This window comes from Auxenochlorella protothecoides (assembly GCF_000733215.1).
Source record: "Auxenochlorella protothecoides strain 0710 unplaced genomic scaffold scaffold66, whole genome shotgun sequence".
Taxonomy (NCBI): domain Eukaryota; kingdom Viridiplantae; phylum Chlorophyta; class Trebouxiophyceae; order Chlorellales; family Chlorellaceae; genus Auxenochlorella; species Auxenochlorella protothecoides.
Window position 1 is genome coordinate 111,023 of NW_011934357.1, and position 16,587 is coordinate 127,609.

General features: G+C 64.4%; 5 protein-coding genes across 5 annotated transcripts in view; 2 read left to right on the forward strand and 3 right to left on the reverse strand.

The window, feature by feature from the left end:
• Positions 1-468: 468 nt before the first annotated feature.
• Positions 469-2,766, reverse strand: F751_5629 (putative polyamine oxidase 4; the record flags this gene model as incomplete). The annotated part of the gene is made up of 5 exons (XM_011402350.1): positions 469-650; positions 800-1,100; positions 1,298-1,769; positions 1,950-2,263; positions 2,464-2,766. 5 exons carry the CDS (start codon positions 2,764-2,766, stop codon positions 469-471), a joined length of 1,572 nt encoding a protein of 523 aa, XP_011400652.1.
• A 699-nt stretch (positions 2,767-3,465) lies between these two features.
• On the reverse strand, positions 3,466-6,352 carry F751_5630 (PAP-associated domain-containing protein 5; the record flags this gene model as incomplete). The annotated part of the gene is made up of 8 exons (XM_011402351.1): positions 3,466-3,771; positions 3,910-3,993; positions 4,134-4,196; positions 4,321-4,611; positions 4,838-4,933; positions 5,206-5,471; positions 5,704-5,899; positions 6,218-6,352. 8 exons carry the CDS (start codon positions 6,350-6,352, stop codon positions 3,466-3,468), a joined length of 1,437 nt encoding a protein of 478 aa, XP_011400653.1.
• A 253-nt stretch (positions 6,353-6,605) lies between these two features.
• On the forward strand, positions 6,606-8,965 carry F751_5631 (Protein farnesyltransferase subunit beta; the record flags this gene model as incomplete). The annotated part of the gene is made up of 7 exons (XM_011402352.1): positions 6,606-6,786; positions 6,905-7,099; positions 7,253-7,381; positions 7,579-7,712; positions 7,811-8,194; positions 8,402-8,509; positions 8,600-8,965. The coding sequence occupies 7 exons, from the start codon at positions 6,606-6,608 to the stop codon at positions 8,963-8,965; spliced, it is 1,497 nt and encodes a 498-aa protein (XP_011400654.1).
• A 221-nt stretch (positions 8,966-9,186) lies between these two features.
• F751_5632 (SPX and EXS domain-containing protein 1) lies at positions 9,187-11,562 on the reverse strand (the record flags this gene model as incomplete). The annotated part of the gene is made up of 6 exons (XM_011402353.1): positions 9,187-9,358; positions 9,560-9,673; positions 9,806-9,875; positions 10,201-10,678; positions 10,804-11,278; positions 11,549-11,562. The coding sequence occupies 6 exons, from the start codon at positions 11,560-11,562 to the stop codon at positions 9,187-9,189; spliced, it is 1,323 nt and encodes a 440-aa protein (XP_011400655.1).
• Positions 11,563-12,106: 544 nt separating this feature from the next.
• F751_5633 (hypothetical protein) overlaps positions 12,107-16,587 on the forward strand; it is a gene marked incomplete at both ends in the record, with an annotated part of 10,169 nt that continues 5,688 nt past the window's right edge. The window contains 13 exons of the mRNA XM_011402354.1: positions 12,107-12,292; positions 12,450-12,584; positions 12,698-12,815; positions 13,244-13,367; positions 13,507-13,603; positions 13,807-13,969; positions 14,130-14,275; positions 14,470-14,601; positions 14,729-14,998; positions 15,213-15,284; positions 15,538-15,678; positions 15,942-16,162; positions 16,341-16,498. Coding sequence (XP_011400656.1) covers positions 12,107-12,292; positions 12,450-12,584; positions 12,698-12,815; positions 13,244-13,367; positions 13,507-13,603; positions 13,807-13,969; positions 14,130-14,275; positions 14,470-14,601; positions 14,729-14,998; positions 15,213-15,284; positions 15,538-15,678; positions 15,942-16,162; positions 16,341-16,498 — 1,963 coding nt within the window. The remainder of the gene's footprint in view (positions 12,293-12,449; positions 12,585-12,697; positions 12,816-13,243; positions 13,368-13,506; positions 13,604-13,806; positions 13,970-14,129; positions 14,276-14,469; positions 14,602-14,728; positions 14,999-15,212; positions 15,285-15,537; positions 15,679-15,941; positions 16,163-16,340; positions 16,499-16,587) is intronic.

Below are 16,587 nucleotides of genomic sequence, written 5' to 3' on the forward strand. Positions count from 1 at the left end.
AGCGACGCCGAGAGGCCGGCCGCCGATGCGCTGGGGGCTGGGGCGCCGTCGGCACTCAGACCGTGGCCACCCGAGTTGTGTTCCCGCCCCCGAGACAAGACAGGAAACGAATCAGCACCAGCGGCTTGGAAGTCATGTATCCCGCCCATGAACACCGCGCTTCCCCACTGCATGCCCTGTGTAGGATGATCATGCGAGAGTCACGACAGCGTTCAAAGTGGTGGGCAGTTGTTCAGGTGGCAGCGATGGACACAAGTTGGGGGAGAGGTGTCTCCTGCAGCATTGGGTCCATGAAATGTGCAAGCAAAGAGCATGGGGAACAGCATGAAAACCAAAACTAAGCTGCCGCATGCGACCGGCAGCAGGGGTTCCCTCGCCCCTTCCAGGGGCGCACCTCGCTGGCTCGGGATGTATCGCCCCACACCTCACCTCCCACAAGCGATCCTGTCATTGTACCACGCGATGGCGTCATCGCAGCGGGCACTGGGCGGCGCACCCCTCCCGCGACTGGGCGAGGCTGTGCAGTATCAGGCCGGCAGCTTGCTCCCCCGAGGCCCAGGCGCCGTGCGCCGTGGAGGGGTGCTCCAGGGATGCCGCCTCCCCTGCAAACACCAGGCTGCCGCTCACCGGCTCCCCCAGCGTCGCCCGATCTGACGGCGAGCTCCCCACTTGCAGGAGGGGGCGGGAGAGGGTTTGCGTCTTGGCACGGGGTTGAAGGAGGAGCACTTACAGCAGGGCATGTGAGGGACCCTTCCCGTTGCCCAGAGCAACATACACTCCCCAGCCTACTCTGGAATACCTGGGTAGTAGGTGTACCCCCCCAGGGTCAATGGGTCCCGGTCCCAGCGCGCCAGTTCCCAGTGCAGCGGCGTTGGTGGAGTCCCGCCGCCCAGCATGCTGCCCAGCGTGGCCAGCACGGCGGCCGCCACCTCGTCGTCTGTCTTTCCAGCCAGACTGTCCAGGGCAGGCCCCGTCAGCGTGGCCACCAGGGCGGGGGACCAGGTGAGGGAGTAGAGGGGCGTGAAGCGGACCCAGCCCTGCGCCTGGCTGGCGGTCCCGGGCTCCTGCGCGAAGCTTTGCCAGGACAGGTCCCAGAAAGGCTGGGCAGGTGTTTATGGGGGAAGGGGGGAGGATGTAGGGGGTCGGGTCTGAGTGTATGAGTGTGTCTGACTGATCTGACAGATCAGGCGGGGCGTCATGGCCAGGGGATGCCCCCCGGCCCCCTGGGCAAGTGAACAACCCAGAGAGCCAGCTTCCCTCATCGCATCCCTCCTATCCACCCAGTAAGCCACCGGACCTGGTCAAACCAGAGGGCCAACGCCGCCGCGCCGCCCACGCCCAGCCGCCACATGGCTCGCGTCAGCTGGTCGGGCAGCGGCGGCTGGATGTCCACAGCGCCGGTACGCAGCAGCCCCAGCGGCAGCGTGCACAGCACGAACTGCGCACTGAGCGCCGCGCCAGACGCGTCTGTGACGCCGGCAGCCAGGTCGCCGTGGCTGATCGATCTCACGGTCGTGCCCAGGCGGACGTCCAGGTCGGCAGCCAGTCTGTCGACCACTGCCCCCAGCCCGGACACCACCAGGTCGTCCACGCCGGAGGTTGGCCCCACGGCAAAAGCGTAGGCCAGGGAGAGGCTGGAGGCGTGGGCACCGGCCTGACCCTCGACGAGCCGGATGCGGGCCAGGAGGGCCCTCCTCGCGGCGGCCGTGAGCGGCGCAGAGGCCAGGTAGGCATCCACTGCGTCTTGGAGGGATGGGGCCAGAACGGGGCTGGGCGAGGGGGGTGGCGGGGGGGGGGGCTGGCAGGATGGGAGCTTGTCCTCACTGCAGGGCGCCAGGCTGGGGGGCGAGGCTGTCGGTACCCCAGGGGACTGAACTGTTGAGCTGTCAGCAGGGGTCGAGGGACCCAGAGGTGGAGAGCCCTCTGCAACTTCGTCCCCCTCGTCCGACCCGGGTGCGCTGTCAGGCGACAGCCCCTCCACGATGTCTGCGAGGGTGGCGGTGCACAGGGCCTCAGCAGCCGCCAGGAAGCCAAGCCAGGTGGAGCTGCTGGCGAGCGAGGGGTCTATGTCTGCGTTGCCGCTGCCAGGCAGGGCCAAGACGGTCTGGGAGTCCCAGCCGGGGTCGAAGATGGCGCGCCTGACTCCGAGCCCAGTGAGGGGCTGGGCCAATGGGTTGCTGATGTCGCCATGGAGGACAGAGGCCCCAAGCTCGGCAGTTGAGTCATCGTAGGTGGCTGTCTGTACCCTGCCACCCACCCGATCCTGTACGTGGGGCCGGGTGCTCAGGATGAAGGATGGTGGGAGGGAAGATGAAGCAGAGGATGGGGGTACCAATCAAGCCTAGAGCACACATCTGGACAGCATCGTTACTTCTGCAGGCCCATGTGACATGGTACTGGATGATGTCCTACTCCCAGCCCTTTAAATTCAATCATTATGGAGTTCTAAATCCGATATCTCACCCTGGCCTCCAGGACGACGACAGACAGGCCCGCCGCCTGAAGCTTCGTAGCCGCCGCGATGCCTGCCAATCCCGCCCCGATGACTATGACGTCGTGATCGACGCTCATTCCTTGGCTGTTAAGCTGCGCACTATTCAGGTAGGTATGCAGGGATCCATAGTAGGCGGGCGGGTAAGAGGAGCTGTTTACGGAGTCCAGTGTCCCTGAGTAGAGGTCTTGCGGCCCCGAGTCCGCGGCCCGGCCCAACAAGCCCAGACTCGCTAGGACTGCCAGGGCCGCTGCAGCAGCCACGAATATGCTCATAATGGTAATGGCACCAATTATTTGCACCCATGGAGCCGGCCGGGGAGGAGCGCTCGCCAGCGGAAACCTGGGCCCGGTCTCCGTCGACGAGGTCCCGACCTGCACATGCACCGTGGCCGAGCGCTCTTTGGGCCATGCTTCCATACGAGCATGTAGGCGTTTGGACAAGTGTTTGAGATTCGAATCTTGGTCTCGCACAGGGCGCTAGGAAGTGCAAGAACCCCACATGACCTCGACAGTCTCGGTGGTCAAAGAGAGGGCGTCACATTGCCATGCAGCTGCAGTCTAACCTTACCCCAGCACAGGAGCCTCCTGTCAGGCGGCGGTGCCCGGACTCAGCTCGTTTATGAGCTCTCCTGGCACTCACCAGTTTGTTTGCATCATTTTGCAACACAGCCTCGTCAATCAAATCGGATGTGCCTGCTGCCACTAGCGTTTGACGACCCTGAGTGCCCTGCAATGCCATCCGCAGCTTCGAGTCCTTGGGCTTCCCTTCTTCGCGATCTCCTATGGCCGTCTTGTCCCGATCCGGCGATTGGGGCAGGAGACAGAGGATGGGAAGGGTTGCGTGTGTCTTCTCTTGCGGCAGGCGCAGCCCCCTCCTCCTCCAGGCTGAGACTGCGTTCCCTGTGCTTCCTCTTCTTCTTATTCTGCTTCTCGGCGGCCTCCTGCGCAGCATGCACGGGGGCGGGAGGTGTGTCAGTGGGCGACTCGCATCACTTTCAAGCAGTGGCTGAGATCGCTGCCGATCCTTCTCCCATCACCATACTCCGCGTGCACCATCACAAAGTGAGCGGCAACCTTCCGCCCTACCTGTGCTGCGGGGGATTCACTTTTTCGCTTCTTCCTGGACTTCTTGTGAGGGCGCTGTGGTGACTCCGGGTGTGCAACCGGCGTCCGCATGAAGAGCACAGGGTCCAATCGCAGCACGCGGGCGAGGATGGACTCCTTTGGGCTAGAAGGTGCTACCATCCGCAGATATGCATACTCAAACGCGGCGCGCACCTAGTCGGTGTGGGGTTGAGGGTGCAAGGTTGAACATGTATGAGTGTAATACTGTGCCCTTGAGGAAATACTAGTGGCTGCTAGGACCTTCTAAGGGGCGGTGAGCACAAGCAGCCCTCCAATCCCCTCCAGTCTCACCCTGCTAATGTTGTAAGAGTTTCGGGCAAGGTCATTGGTCGGGTCGCAGGGGTCCTCTACCGCGAGCAGGTAGGGACGTTCACTCTGAAAGGGTTGAGGTGATTGGGCAGCTTGGCGACCGAGTAGTCTCAAGAATCTGAGCTTTGCCTGGACCACACACGTGTAGCAGACAGGTCTGGAGTCCACATGTCAACTGGTGATGCCTCCGTCCGGGGCGCACTCACCGAGTAGAAACCGGAGGCCGACTTCTTGATATAGGCTCCCCCGTTGCGGCAGCTCACCCCCACCTGCGGAAGGTTGGTGCGTCGGCGATGCTGCAGATTGGAGTAGCTCATCCCTTGGCGTGCCCTGCCTCTCTCGGCCTCCCAGGATGATGCACAGCCTGCGCCCGTGCCTGTCCCCTTCCCTCACATCGTAAGTGTTGAGTGTCCGGCCGTAGAGCCTGAAGAAGTCGATGAGCAGGATGCCCAGGTTCTGCTCCAGGTCCTCAGGCTTGCTGGGCCCCTTGCCAAAGCGTCGGGAGGGCTGACGGGAGGGGTGCAGCTGCAGGAAGGCGGCCACCAGCACCAGCAGGGCGTAGGAGCCCAGGCCGCCTGCGTAGACCTCATTCAGGTCGCGCTGGTGCAGGAAGACCTTCAGGACCATGACCAGGTGCCGCATGGGCGGCAGGACGTCCATCAGCGCCCTCACCGACTCGGCCGCCTGTGGGTGTGGGGGACGGGAAAGTTGGGGGGTGCACTTGCGCAGCAGGCGGGGGTTGCAGGCACAGGGATGGCAGTGCAGCGGCGTGTGCCGGCTTTCGTGGACCACCAGTGCCCTTCAGCCCCTGCTTGGCCCTGCAGCGGCTGAGCTGCACCAGAGGCAGTTGCAGGAAGGGGTGCCTCTCCCCACCAAGCAATCATAGCAGCCACCCCTTCTGCTGACATACCTCTGGCCCATTGGCCACATCAAAGGAGATGTCGAATTTGTAACACGACTCTGCCTCCTCAAACTTGATGATGGGGACCTTGGCCTTGGTGATCACCTGGTACGGCGAGGGAAAGGGTGCACCAGGTGTGTGAACTGTTTGCTGTGAACAGCCTGCGCCGCGTGTGTTCCGGTCCACAAGGTCGTGCTGGTGGTATGCGCGCCGCCCTCCTTGCTCTGAGGTCCACCCCACTCAAAACCCCCATGCCCAGCCCTGTCCATTCCCCTCCCCCCCGGCATCAGCCTTCCAAACCCAAGACACCACGCCCTTCCAGCGCGCCTAACCCCGCGCCAGCCACCCAAGGCCCCCCCCCCCGCCTGCATACCCACCTGTATGTCCTTGGCCAGGTGCTTCCGGTGCAGCGCCGAGGCCAACGCCTTTAGACCCTGGGGCACATCCTCGCACCCCGACCCCAGCACCACCGCATCGATGTCCGACGTGGGCAGGTACAGGCCGGTGGCAAAGGAGCCAAAAACCTTGACCTGCGCCTCGGGCCAGATGCACGCCACCACATCTCGCACGCGCTGGATCGCAGCGTTCCGCTGCATCGCCTCCTCCGGCAGAGGCGTCAGGTACCGCGCCAGCTCGACGATCTCTGGAGGGGGAGTGAGGAAAAAGGCAGGTGCGGGCGGGGGCTCGATCTGCACCCGGAAGAGCCTGCCCCCAGCCTGTCTCCAGACGCACCCATGCTGCGCGGGGTCGGCAGAGCATGGCTGGCAGCACGCCTCAGTCGTAGCTCTGCACTCCGCAACCCCAGGTGTGGCTGGCCAGACGCCACACAAGCGCATGCTGGGACGCGATGAGGAGCCCTCCAGCTCAACACGCACCGTGATGGAGCCGTAGTGAAGCCGACTCGATGCCCCAGATGGACTTGTGCCACGGCACTTTGTCCAGTAAGGCCGGCTCGCTGGGCTCGGGCTTGGCCGGTGCGGCTGGTGTCCGAGCCGAGCCGCCAAAGGAAATGAAGTCGTCGAAGAGGTCCTGGATCACGGACTGGACCGCAGCCTCCTCGGGTTCCCGGTCCTGGAGCACCGGCCAGGGAGGGAGGGAGAGATGGGGATCCAGGGGTTCCCCGCGAGACACTCACTCCTGGTGCCAAGCACACAGGCTGTACTCTGAGGCGCCACCCACCCACCCAACCCACCCACCCAACCCACCATCCCAACCCACCTGTGCACCATTGGGAGACGACTCCGGGAGCTCCCCGCTCTCCACCCCAGACTCAGGACTGCGTTCCTTTGCACCCTCCGGCCTCCCCGCGGTGGCTGGCCGATTTCGGACGATGCTTGTCTGCGCAGTGCTGGTGTCAGCCGGGTGGACCACCTCGACGCTGGCGCTCACTGCCTCCACGACAAGGCTTTCTTTGCTGCGAGGGGTGAGGGCAGAACCCAGGACAGCGAACTTGGTATACCGATAGGCACTGGATCCTTCGTGCACTGGCGTCAGGGTGGTCTCCGACTTGCGTCGCTGAGCCATTAGCCGCACGAAGGTAGGCTTCGTGGCCGGGTCTCGGCGATGCAACCATGCGCGATTTACGCTTCCTATGGTCGAGTTTCGTCGTAATGTAACCAAGCTGAACTTCAGGTATAAGCGGGGTCCACATGCTGGACGTCGAAATCATAAGGGCGCGCCAGCGCGCTTTGTGTCTCGGCGATGCAACAGTTTTTATCTGGCATCACACTTCCTCCAGGTTCGGACCGATAACATCGCCTTACCATTACGTCTCCAGATGCTGGACGATGGAATAGCCAGCGATACCTCCAGGGAGCAGTGGGCCCTGGAGGTGCGGGTGCTGGAGTTGTACCGACACCTGGATGCCAGACTCTTGGACGGGGACGACGGAGCCCTAGAATTGTATCGTGACAAGCATGCAAAGTTCTTGAGGAAGGGACTTGGGTGCCTGAATGCTGGTGAGGTGCCGGGTCAGGGGGCAGTTTGAGTGGGGGTGGGCTGGTGGTGGGTCTCAACCACAATGCAGTGCCACAAGCAATGCAAGAGACCCGGCCCCATACACTCCGTACCTGTCAGGATTTCTGGGCTTGGATGCAAGTCGTACATGGCTGTGCTACTGGATCCTGCATGGCCTGGTGCTGCTGGAGCGGCCCTTCCCCGCCCAGCCGGACCGAGACTCCATCATCACCTTCCTGGCTTCCTGCCAAGATCCAGAGGGAGGCTTTGGGGGAGGCCCCTACCAGCTACCCCACCTGGCTCCCACATACGCAGGTGGGTAGGAAGATGCTGGGGTGACAGCATGTGCATGCTATGTGTTAGATGAGATCAGGCATAGTGGCGGAGGGTATGTGCTGCCAGTATCATCTTTGAAAGCCAGGGATAGCAGCAGCCCACTTCTCAGCCCTAGACTTGCATCATGTGCAGCTGTGGCGGCGCTGGTGACGCTAGGGGGCCCGCAGGCTCTGAGTGTTATTGACCGTCCCGCACTGATGCGATTCCTCCTTCGCATGTGCATCCCTCCCGAGCAAGGCGGCGGCATGGTCATGCACGATGGTGAGCTTGCTCTGTCCTCAGAAGGTTCTGTACATGCAGGAGAGGCGTTGAAACCGCGGTCTGCTTGCAGAACAGTCTCTACAGGACAGGAGGACCACATGGGGCATGGTCTCAGCCTGTTGTTGTTGCATCGGAATCCCTGAGTGCATGGCCAGGAGAAACCCAGCACAAACCCACTTCCTCCATTCCTCCCCCAGGGGGCGAGGTTGATGTGCGGGGCTGCTACTGCGCCCTGGCGGCCTGTCACATGCTGAACCTTGATGTGCAGACCCTGGCGGATTGCTGCGGCATGGTCGACTTCATCCGCCGCTGCCAGGCGTGTCAGGGGAAGGTGCTCAATATCTTACGAGGCACTGCTCGCGTCTGAGGACCCATCAATTACCGCTTCCGCCCCTTTGAATGATCCCTCCTCCACCTCCTCCCCCGCAGAGCTACGAGGGAGGGATCGGGGGGGAGCCCGGCAACGAAGCCCACGGGGGATACACCTACTGCGGCCTGGCCGCGCTCTGTCTCCTGGACAGGTGCCAGGCGCTGGATATCCCCAGCCTCGAGTCCTGGGTCGCGGCGCTTCAGGCTCCCTTTGAGGGGGGCTACGCGGGCCGCACCAACAAGCTGGTTGATGGCTGCTACTCCTTCTGGCAGGGGGCGGTGCTTCCACTGCTGGATCGATATGCGCCCTCCAACGCACGCGCCACTGAGACCCGTACTGAGCAAAGGCCGGACCAGGACCTGTCGCCGGAGACCCTGGCGGCCCGGGCGCTGGTGCACTCGCTGGCCGTGCGCTTGGAAGCCGCCGAGAAGCTGGAGGCCGAGGTAGGTGGCACAGGGCTTTGGAGGCGCATTGCCATGATGCCTGTTTCAGACCAGGGACGGGTTTCGAAGGAAATGTCTAAAGTCTTGCTAGACTGCCCGTCATCAGTTGATGGGATGGGACTGGTCGGTCTACCATTCATTGCAGGACCGATCCTCGTCTCATTCCGCTCTTTGTGCGTCACCTTCCGATCCCCTGCTTCCCCTTAGGCTGAGGCGGCCTACTCCTCTGCCGTGCATGCGCAGAACGATGCCGCCGTCTCCAACCTCCAGCATGCCGCCCGGACGGCACAACACGCGTCCCAGAGGCTCCGAGAGGTGAGTGGCCTGCCTGAAAGAGGCGTTCAATGCTGAGGACTACAGATTCCACAATCACCCCTGCCCTCCTCGTGGCAACACACACGCCAGGGACTGGATCGGGCCCGGAGCCAGGTGGCGGCCGTGGCGCATGGCGCTGCCGCGCTGGTGGCGACCGGCCTGCCCGGCGCCCCGGCGGCGGGGCGAGACGTAGCGCAGAGCTCCGTTGGCGCCCAGTCCCTCCAGGTGTGGCTCCTCGCGGCGTGCCAGGAGCTGCGCGGCGGCATGCGCGACAAGCCGGGCAAGGCGCCCGACTACTACCACACCTGCTACTGCCTGGCGGGGTTGGCGGTGAGCCAGGCCTGGTCGGGCGTCGTGGTGGGCGGGCCGTGCAATGCGCTGCCGACCGTCGACCTGCGCTGCAACGTGCGAGCAGACGCGCTGGCAGATGCACGGGCCTGGTTCTCGGGGCGGTAGGAACCGCCTGGTTGGGGAACATGAGCCTTCTCGGGAGGAGCCGCATGAGTGGGTCTCGCCCTCGTTGGCAATGCGATTGGCATTCGTGTGGTCACATGTAGCAATGGTCGCGGTCCGAGGGACCACACGAGGGTCAGGGGGTTCTGTACGCCGGCGGTGTGAGCGTGTGGGAACACAGGCAACGATACCTTGTGGGGAACCCAGCGCAGAAGCAAGTCAGGTCACAGTTTGGGCTCGTGGGTGTGGAACGGGTGCGTCGGCGTCGCCGCCCCGGGCTTGGGGCTGGAAAGCGCGGCCGACCCGTCGTGCCCCATCAGGCTGCCCAGCTCCGGCTTCTGGTTCTGGAGCTTGCGCAGCTCCACCTCCACCCGCACGAACATCCATTGGAAGCGTCTGAGCATGTGGCGGTGGCAGGGAGGGACTTGGGGCTCGCCGACTCGATGGTACGATCGAACATCACCCAGACATGGCTGCGAACTGTTCCAGAGCGTGGCAATGTAGCTCGGTATCCCGCGGCCCGACATCCAAACTGTGAGTGTGTCAGCCCCGCCCTTGGGCTCTCCCTCCTCCTCAAGGCAACTCAGCAACACCCACCTGAACACCTCCAGCAGGGCAAAGAAGGAGACGACCAAGGCATTTGCCCTGAGGCCATCAGACAGCTTGTAGATCCAGGTCAGCCTGAGCACCAGGTTGGAGGCCATCAAGTACCTGAACGTTGGGGACGGTGAGGGGGATTGATTGGCAAGGGGGGAATGAATCATTGACTAGCCAGGTGCACTGTAGGACAGCTGTTGCAGCCTTATGGACCCCCGTCCCCCCTTTTTTCATCGAGGAACTCACAGGTAGACGGCGCGGGGATACATGGCCGGGGAGGCCAGCACCGGTCTGGGCAGGGCTGTCTTCTGGACATCTGCGCGACAACCAGGCACTTGGTCACGATGGGTATACAGGCGCGGCTAGAGGCCTGGCCCCGAGGGGTTGTGGTGCTCCTGAGCCATGCCTCGTCATGCGACTGGCCATGGATGCCATTGACACCAAGCATTTGTGGAGCAAGAGCAGGGGCATACCGCACACAGGCTTCCTTCTAGTGCTATAAGCTGGCTCCCACGGCATACAGCTCCACACCATGGCCTTGGTTTTTCCCACCACGTAATCATCTAGGGTTGTTTCTCCTCGCCACCATTCCCTCATCCCCCCCCCCCAAAAAGGAAGAAGAACAACAAACTCCCACGCACCCATCTGGGAGAAGAAGCCAATCTCCCAATCCCTCTCCAGGTCCCAGAAGTAGGAGTAGGCGGCGTTGAGCGCAGCCGCGCCCACCCAGAGCGGGCGCAGCGTGGTGAGCCAGAGCTCGGGCCCCACGCTAGCGGCCGCCCCGGCCAGCGCGATGGCCGGAAAGGCGGTGGCGTACTTGACGGCGTTGAACGCCTGCGACCGCGCACCAGTGTCGCGGAAGACGCGCACGCACTGCACCAGGCGGACGGCGTAGGGCAGGGCCGAGCCCAGCGGCGCCAGCGCGCCGCTCTCGCCGCAGGTGCCGGAGCCGAAGGCTGCGCCAGGGCCGGCCGCCACAGCGCACAGCGCGCGCGCCCCGTCGCCGACCGACTTGGAGAGGCTGGTGGCCACATCGGCCAGGAAGAAGTCGGCCCAGGAGACGGCGTGGACGGGCAGCGCCACGCGCGTCAGCGTCCTGGCGAAGAAGCGGCGCGTGTCCTTTGCGGTGTGTAGTGGCGGCGGGGGGGGTGGGGTGGTGAGGGGGGTGGTTGAAGCAGGCGGGCAAGAGGTGGGAAGGGGCACACCGCTACAAACACACCAACCCCCATCCCTGCAGCCCTCACCCCATGAAAACCGGGCCCCGGCCAGAGGAGGGCCACGGCCAGGCTGCTATACATGAGCGGGGGCTGGAGGGCTGCCGCGCCCCGCTGCCCCTCTGCCAGCTGGTACAGGAAGACCGCGCCGGAGAGGGTGGTGACGGCGGAGAGGGCGGTGCCGGCGCGGAACAGCACGGCGCTGCCTGGCAGGTGCCGCGCGTCCTCGGGCGAGAAGCAGGCCGCGTAGCGCACGCCTCGCCGCTCCCAGTGCCACACGGCGACGGTCCAGAACCAGAGCATGGCCAGCGCGGGGATCAGGGGCTGGTAGTAGAGCAGGAACAGCGTGCGGTCCTCGCCCGGCAGCGTGCGCAGCAGGAGGGCGGTCACCAGGGTGGCCCCCAGGTTCAGGGCGGTCCAGGCCGCCCACTCCAGCCGCTGGCGGGCGGCGTGGGGGGGACCGACCCTGTGCGGGGTGCGGGTGGCTGGCGCGTGCCGCTTGGGCCTGATGTGGGGGTGGGGGGGTGGTCGGACGGAGTCAGAACAGGGGGGGGTTGGTGGGGAGGTGGTGCGAGCAGCACAGGGAGGAACCATGCCTGTCAATAGAGGTCCAGGGGCTTTGGCCCTGCACAGTGACGGCAGGTATGTATTTATGGCACACGCCGCTCGCACATGCCCTCGCACCCTTCTTCATGGTCTGAGGATGCCATGCTGGAGGAGGAGGAGGAGGGCATCCAGGTGGCAGCCGGCCGCAGCACGTCCCCGCTCTGCCTACCGGGAACCCGGCATGTGGACCTGCTGCAGGTGAGGCAGGACTCTCAAGATAAATAGGCAAGCTCTTGCAGCAACGCCGGGTAACTCGCGCTGCAAACTGGAGGCCTGGGCGTGCCCTAGGCCGTGATCGGTTCAAACTGCGTCGCAGGGTGGCTGCAGCACGTCGGCCCCCTAGCGATGAAGGCTGGGCTTATGACTATCACAGGCTTAATCAAAGCTGCATACGTTTATACAAGTAAGGAAGCTTGCAGGTGGGCAACGCGCTCAGCGCGCTGGAATCGGGCGGTGTTCATGAATGAAGCTAGCCGTGAGAGCGCGCCACATGGTGCACGCGTGCAGAGCGACCAGGTCCCACAAGACCTTATGTCAATGATCGCACAGATCCTACACAAACGCGTGAGCTCAAAGAGGTCCAGTAGCTCGTGCTGCATAGATCCGTTGCCAGGAGACTTCACCATTCGCGAGTCCTCATACCCCGGGAGCTGGTAGGACCTCCCCAGATCGGTACCCCTGATCTCGAACAACAGCGCGCGCCATTGAATGTTATGAGGTCACACTCATGAAAGGCACAGCTCGACACCTGCAGCGGGCTCTGCAGCAGGCCTCGGCCCCCTTGCGAGAGTCCCAGGCACTGCCCCCCGACACCCTGACACGGCAGAGCATGGCCATCCGCCAGGCGGGGGGCACCGGGTTTCCGGCCAGTGCCGACAGCCTGGCCTATGACTCCAGTCAGTCCCTGCTCGTGGTGGGTGCCGCACAGATGGCTGCTCATGGCCAGTGGGGGATCAGAGGACTAGGCGACGTAGGGTGGAGGGTTGGCTTGCGCGCCTATGCAGCAGGCAGTGAAGCCCATCCTCCAGATGACTCCCTGATCAATCTCAATAGCCCCATTCTCATCACAGGTGGGCACCAGCGACGGCAGGATCAAGCTGATCGGGGCCCTGGGTGTGGAAGCTGTCCTGCAAACGCCGTCGCAGTCTCCCACCTCCTACCTGGCTTTCCTGGCCAACAGGGGCGCCATCCTCCGCGTCACCCAGGTAGGGTGACATCTGACCCCCCATGCTCTGGTTGTGCCTTGCTCTGGCACTTGACCCCTCTCTGGTGCATCTGTGTGATTTTGGTACTCACATTTGCAATCCACCCACTGCAGCTGGGCGACATCCAACTGTTCAGCATAGACTCCTTCAAGCTTGTAGCTTCCACGTGGCTGCAGGGCGATGCCATTACGGCAGTCACACCCCTGCCCTCAGCCCCATACCTGCTCATAGGTGGGTGATGTTGTGTCTGGTGAGGGTGGAACACTGGCAGAAGCACTCGATTTGTGGCCTGTATGAGTGTCCCCAGCACTTGAAGATTGAGATGCGAACGAGGACCAGTGGCACCTACCGGGTGCATCTGCCCTGCTTCTTTGTGTATCCCAAGCCCCTGACGGCCTTTTGCCACCGCATATCGGCACAGGCTGCGAGAGTGGGGCTGTGAGAACCGCTGCGCTGCTGGGGGAAGACGGCCAGCCCGCCCCCGAGTCTTCACCAGTCCTGGATGTGTCTCTTCGCAAGTACACCAGTGAGTGGCAGTGTTTGGGTCTGATTTGTATGGTCACCCAGGCAACCTATTCGTGGGCAGATGTGAGCTTTTGGAGTTGTTCTAGGTAATATCAGATCCCCAACCTCCCCCGCTGCCTCCCTCTCCTCGGCAGTAACACCCAGTCAAACGGGCGGCAGAGGCCCTGTTGTGGCCCTGGCCACCGCTGCGCACGTGCCGGGCCTGCCGCTGCTCCTCCTCGTGTACCGCGACTCCGGGGCTGTGGTCTGGGACATCAGGTGGCTTTTGGAAATTGGGAATGGAAGCTATTTGGGGCGCAACAGAATGGGCCGGGGCCTGTCGGCTTGTGCTGCTCGCCATGCCTTCCCCCCCAGACATCGTGGCCAGCGACCCTCCGATGCGCCTCGTCCTGTGCAGGGCTCAGCGCGTGCTGTGCGCTGGTGGGGACCCCGGGGACAAGGAGGTGCTGCCCACCGCGGCCTGCTGGCTCGGGGACCAGGCCGACGGATTCGTGGTGCGGGGATGCCGGGGCGGGAGGCGCGAGGGTTGGTCGGGGACCCCCCTGCCCGTGCCGCGTGCGCGTGTCGTGGCTGGACAGACGCGCAGCTGCAGGGCCGGCTGGAGGAGCCTGTAGGGAGGTGGGCGTCGCCGGCAACGGCAAATGGGGCTGGAGGTCTTTCCTGCCAGCCACCCTGACCGGCTCCAAACCCCTCGCAGATGGGCTACGATAACGGCGCCATCGCAGTGCACGCCCTGACCTCGGGTGCCTGGGCGAGGGGCACCCAGGCAGGCGCTGCGCCCCCGTCGACGGAGGTCGTGGCACACCTGTGCAAGGGCAGCCACCGCTCTGGCCCCATCCTCTCCCTGGCGCTGGTGCTCGGTGCGAGGGGCTCTGCATGCATGCTGGGATTCCTCGATGGGGTTGCCGGCCCGGCCGCGCATGGTCAGACACAGAGAATGGCTGGCAGACCAGGTGCAGGAGATGGTGACCCCGGCCATTCTCGAACACAGCCTGGTTAAAGACCACCCTCCCGGCGCAGGCCTGGAGGACCTGGGCCCCTGCCTGCTGGTGCGAGGCGGGCAGGACATGGGCGAGCCCGACATGCTTTCCTTCCTGCCCCTGCAGCGCAGCCGGGGCCCCGCCAAGCTGGTCCCCTGGTTCGGCGCGGTCCAGGGCCACGCCCTGGTGAGGAGGGCCCTGCGGCGGCCCGCCGTGAACTCTGGGCACCGTCTTGTTCGGGGCATGCGGGCGCGTGGATGCTGGCGGCGCCTTTCTGGCCAGGGTTTTGCAACTAGTCTTCATTCCCCGGTCATGACAGGACGAGTATATAAGAAGAGGACGATTCTCATCACCACTCACTGCCCTCATTCCCACCCTAGGTGCCCCGCCTGGGGTCGCTGGCCCGTGATCCAGAGGCCCCGCTGTCCCTCCTGGTCCTCACGGAGGGCGGGCAGCTGGTGGTGCACGACCTCGCCACCTGGCAGCCCATGCCGCTCACCCTGCCGTTCCAGGTGCCTGCCTGGTTCTGTCCCTGGGGAGTGAGGGTTGGGGTGAGAGCAGCGCTCGCCCCCTCATCATCTCTTCACCAGTGAAGCACTCAGCTGCATCCCTCTCCCCCCTCCTCCCATCCTGCCGCAGGAGCTGCCGCCCGTCACGGTGAGCCTGCTGGTGCCGACCCTGGGTCCCTCCCACACACACGGGCTGACCCTGGAGGCGGTGCGTGGGTGCAGCAGGCGGCACGCGGGTGGCGGCGCGGCCTTCGCCCCGGGGCCAGGAGACTGGCCGTTCACGGGGGGCCGGGCGGCGCTTTTGGACCCCGGCGCCGCGGCCGCAGGGGCACACCCGGCCGGACTGCTACTGACCGGGCACAGAGACGGTCGGGTCAGGGTCTGGGATGCTGTCGCACAGGTCAGCGGGGGGTGCAGGAGAGGAATGTGGAGTTTTATTGCTGGGGGTTGAGGTTGACCGCGGCATCAGACTGCAACGGGGTCCATCACTGTCTGTCTTGGAGGGCCTCCTCGATTCCATCGAGGTGCTGGTACCTCCAGGTGCCCAGCGCAACTACCCGCCGACCTGCGCTCTGCGACCTCCAGCCACGCTCCTCCTTGACGTTCCTCATCAGGTGCCGGAGCTGCTGATGACGGTGCCAGCCTCCTCTGGGGCCGAGCGCCTGCACGCCGTCACCGCCATCGAGGTGGGTGGGTGGCTGCATGTGCTGGCTCAGTCTGGGTGTGGTAGGGATGGGACCAGGAGGCGTCGATGGCCATGCGACGAAGCATTGCCCCTCACCTGCCTTGCAATGCCGAGGTGACGGAGTGCACCCTGAATGGCAGGACACGCAGTGAGGTTGATCAGGGCGCTCCTCTGGGGCTGCCCCGCATCCAGCCAACCGCTCCGCCTGACCCATCAGTGCATCGCCCTCACCCCCCACCCCCCTCACACTCCAGGCCTGGCCCGAGGCTGGGCTGGTGGCCGTCGGGTACGCCGGCGGAAAGGTGCACATCTTCCAGTTCTGCCCCACCTCCCGCGTGACCAACCGGGTGAACCTGGATGAATCAGGCGTGCCCTACAGCCATGTGTCTCATCAGGTACGCCATGGGGACTGGGTTGACAGCAAGTGGAGGGCAGTGTTTGTCTACAACTGTGGTGTGAGGAGGGGGGGACGTGTGTGTGTTGACGGCGTTTCGGCGGCTCGCTTGCACACGGCATCGCCCGCCGACCACTCTGCCGCTGTGACCTTTGCTTTCCCCTGGAAAGCTTTGCATGGGCTCCCCCACTCAACCTCTGAAACCCCAGTTCTCCAAAGCCCAAATCAACCCATCCCACCCCCCCTTGCCTCACCCCATGACAGCCCCCTGGCTTCCAGTACATCCTGCGGTACAGCCGCCACACCAGCGACATCGCGCTGCTGGCCCTGGTCAGGGCCGAGGCCCGGCTCGCGGTGGTGGACGCCGCAGGCCTCGTCTCGCACCTGGACATCTCTGTCCCCGCGCAGGGCGGCGAGCTCGCCGCCTCGCCGCTGGGGCCCCTGTCCCACCTCCTCCCCTTTTTCGAGCTCGGAGCGGAACACAGGTGCTGGGAAGGGGTACAAAGTGGTGCTGGGAAGGGGGGATCAGATGCTCCTGTGGGCCGGCCCTTGCCTGATTGGGTCCCGAGTTTCAATGCCGGGTCACAGCGACATGGGCATGGCTGCACCGCCTGTGGCGCCGGCCTTGGCTGTACTCACCCCGGTCCGATGCCGCGGTCGCAGGGCGCTGCGGTACTTGGCGGTGGCACGCGACGGCGCGCTGTGCCTGCTGGGCCCTCACCCCAGCAGCCCCATGCTCGCCGGCCCTCTGCGCCCCAAGTCCGAGGCCCGCCCCCTCATGGCCACCCTCCTGGGTGTCGACGGCCGCATCCTCCGCGAGCGTGAGCTGCCTGCGCCTGGGTGTTCTGGCCTGATGAATGGATCTGCTGTGACTGAGATGGAATGAAGGGCCACTGGGCTGGGCAGGCCC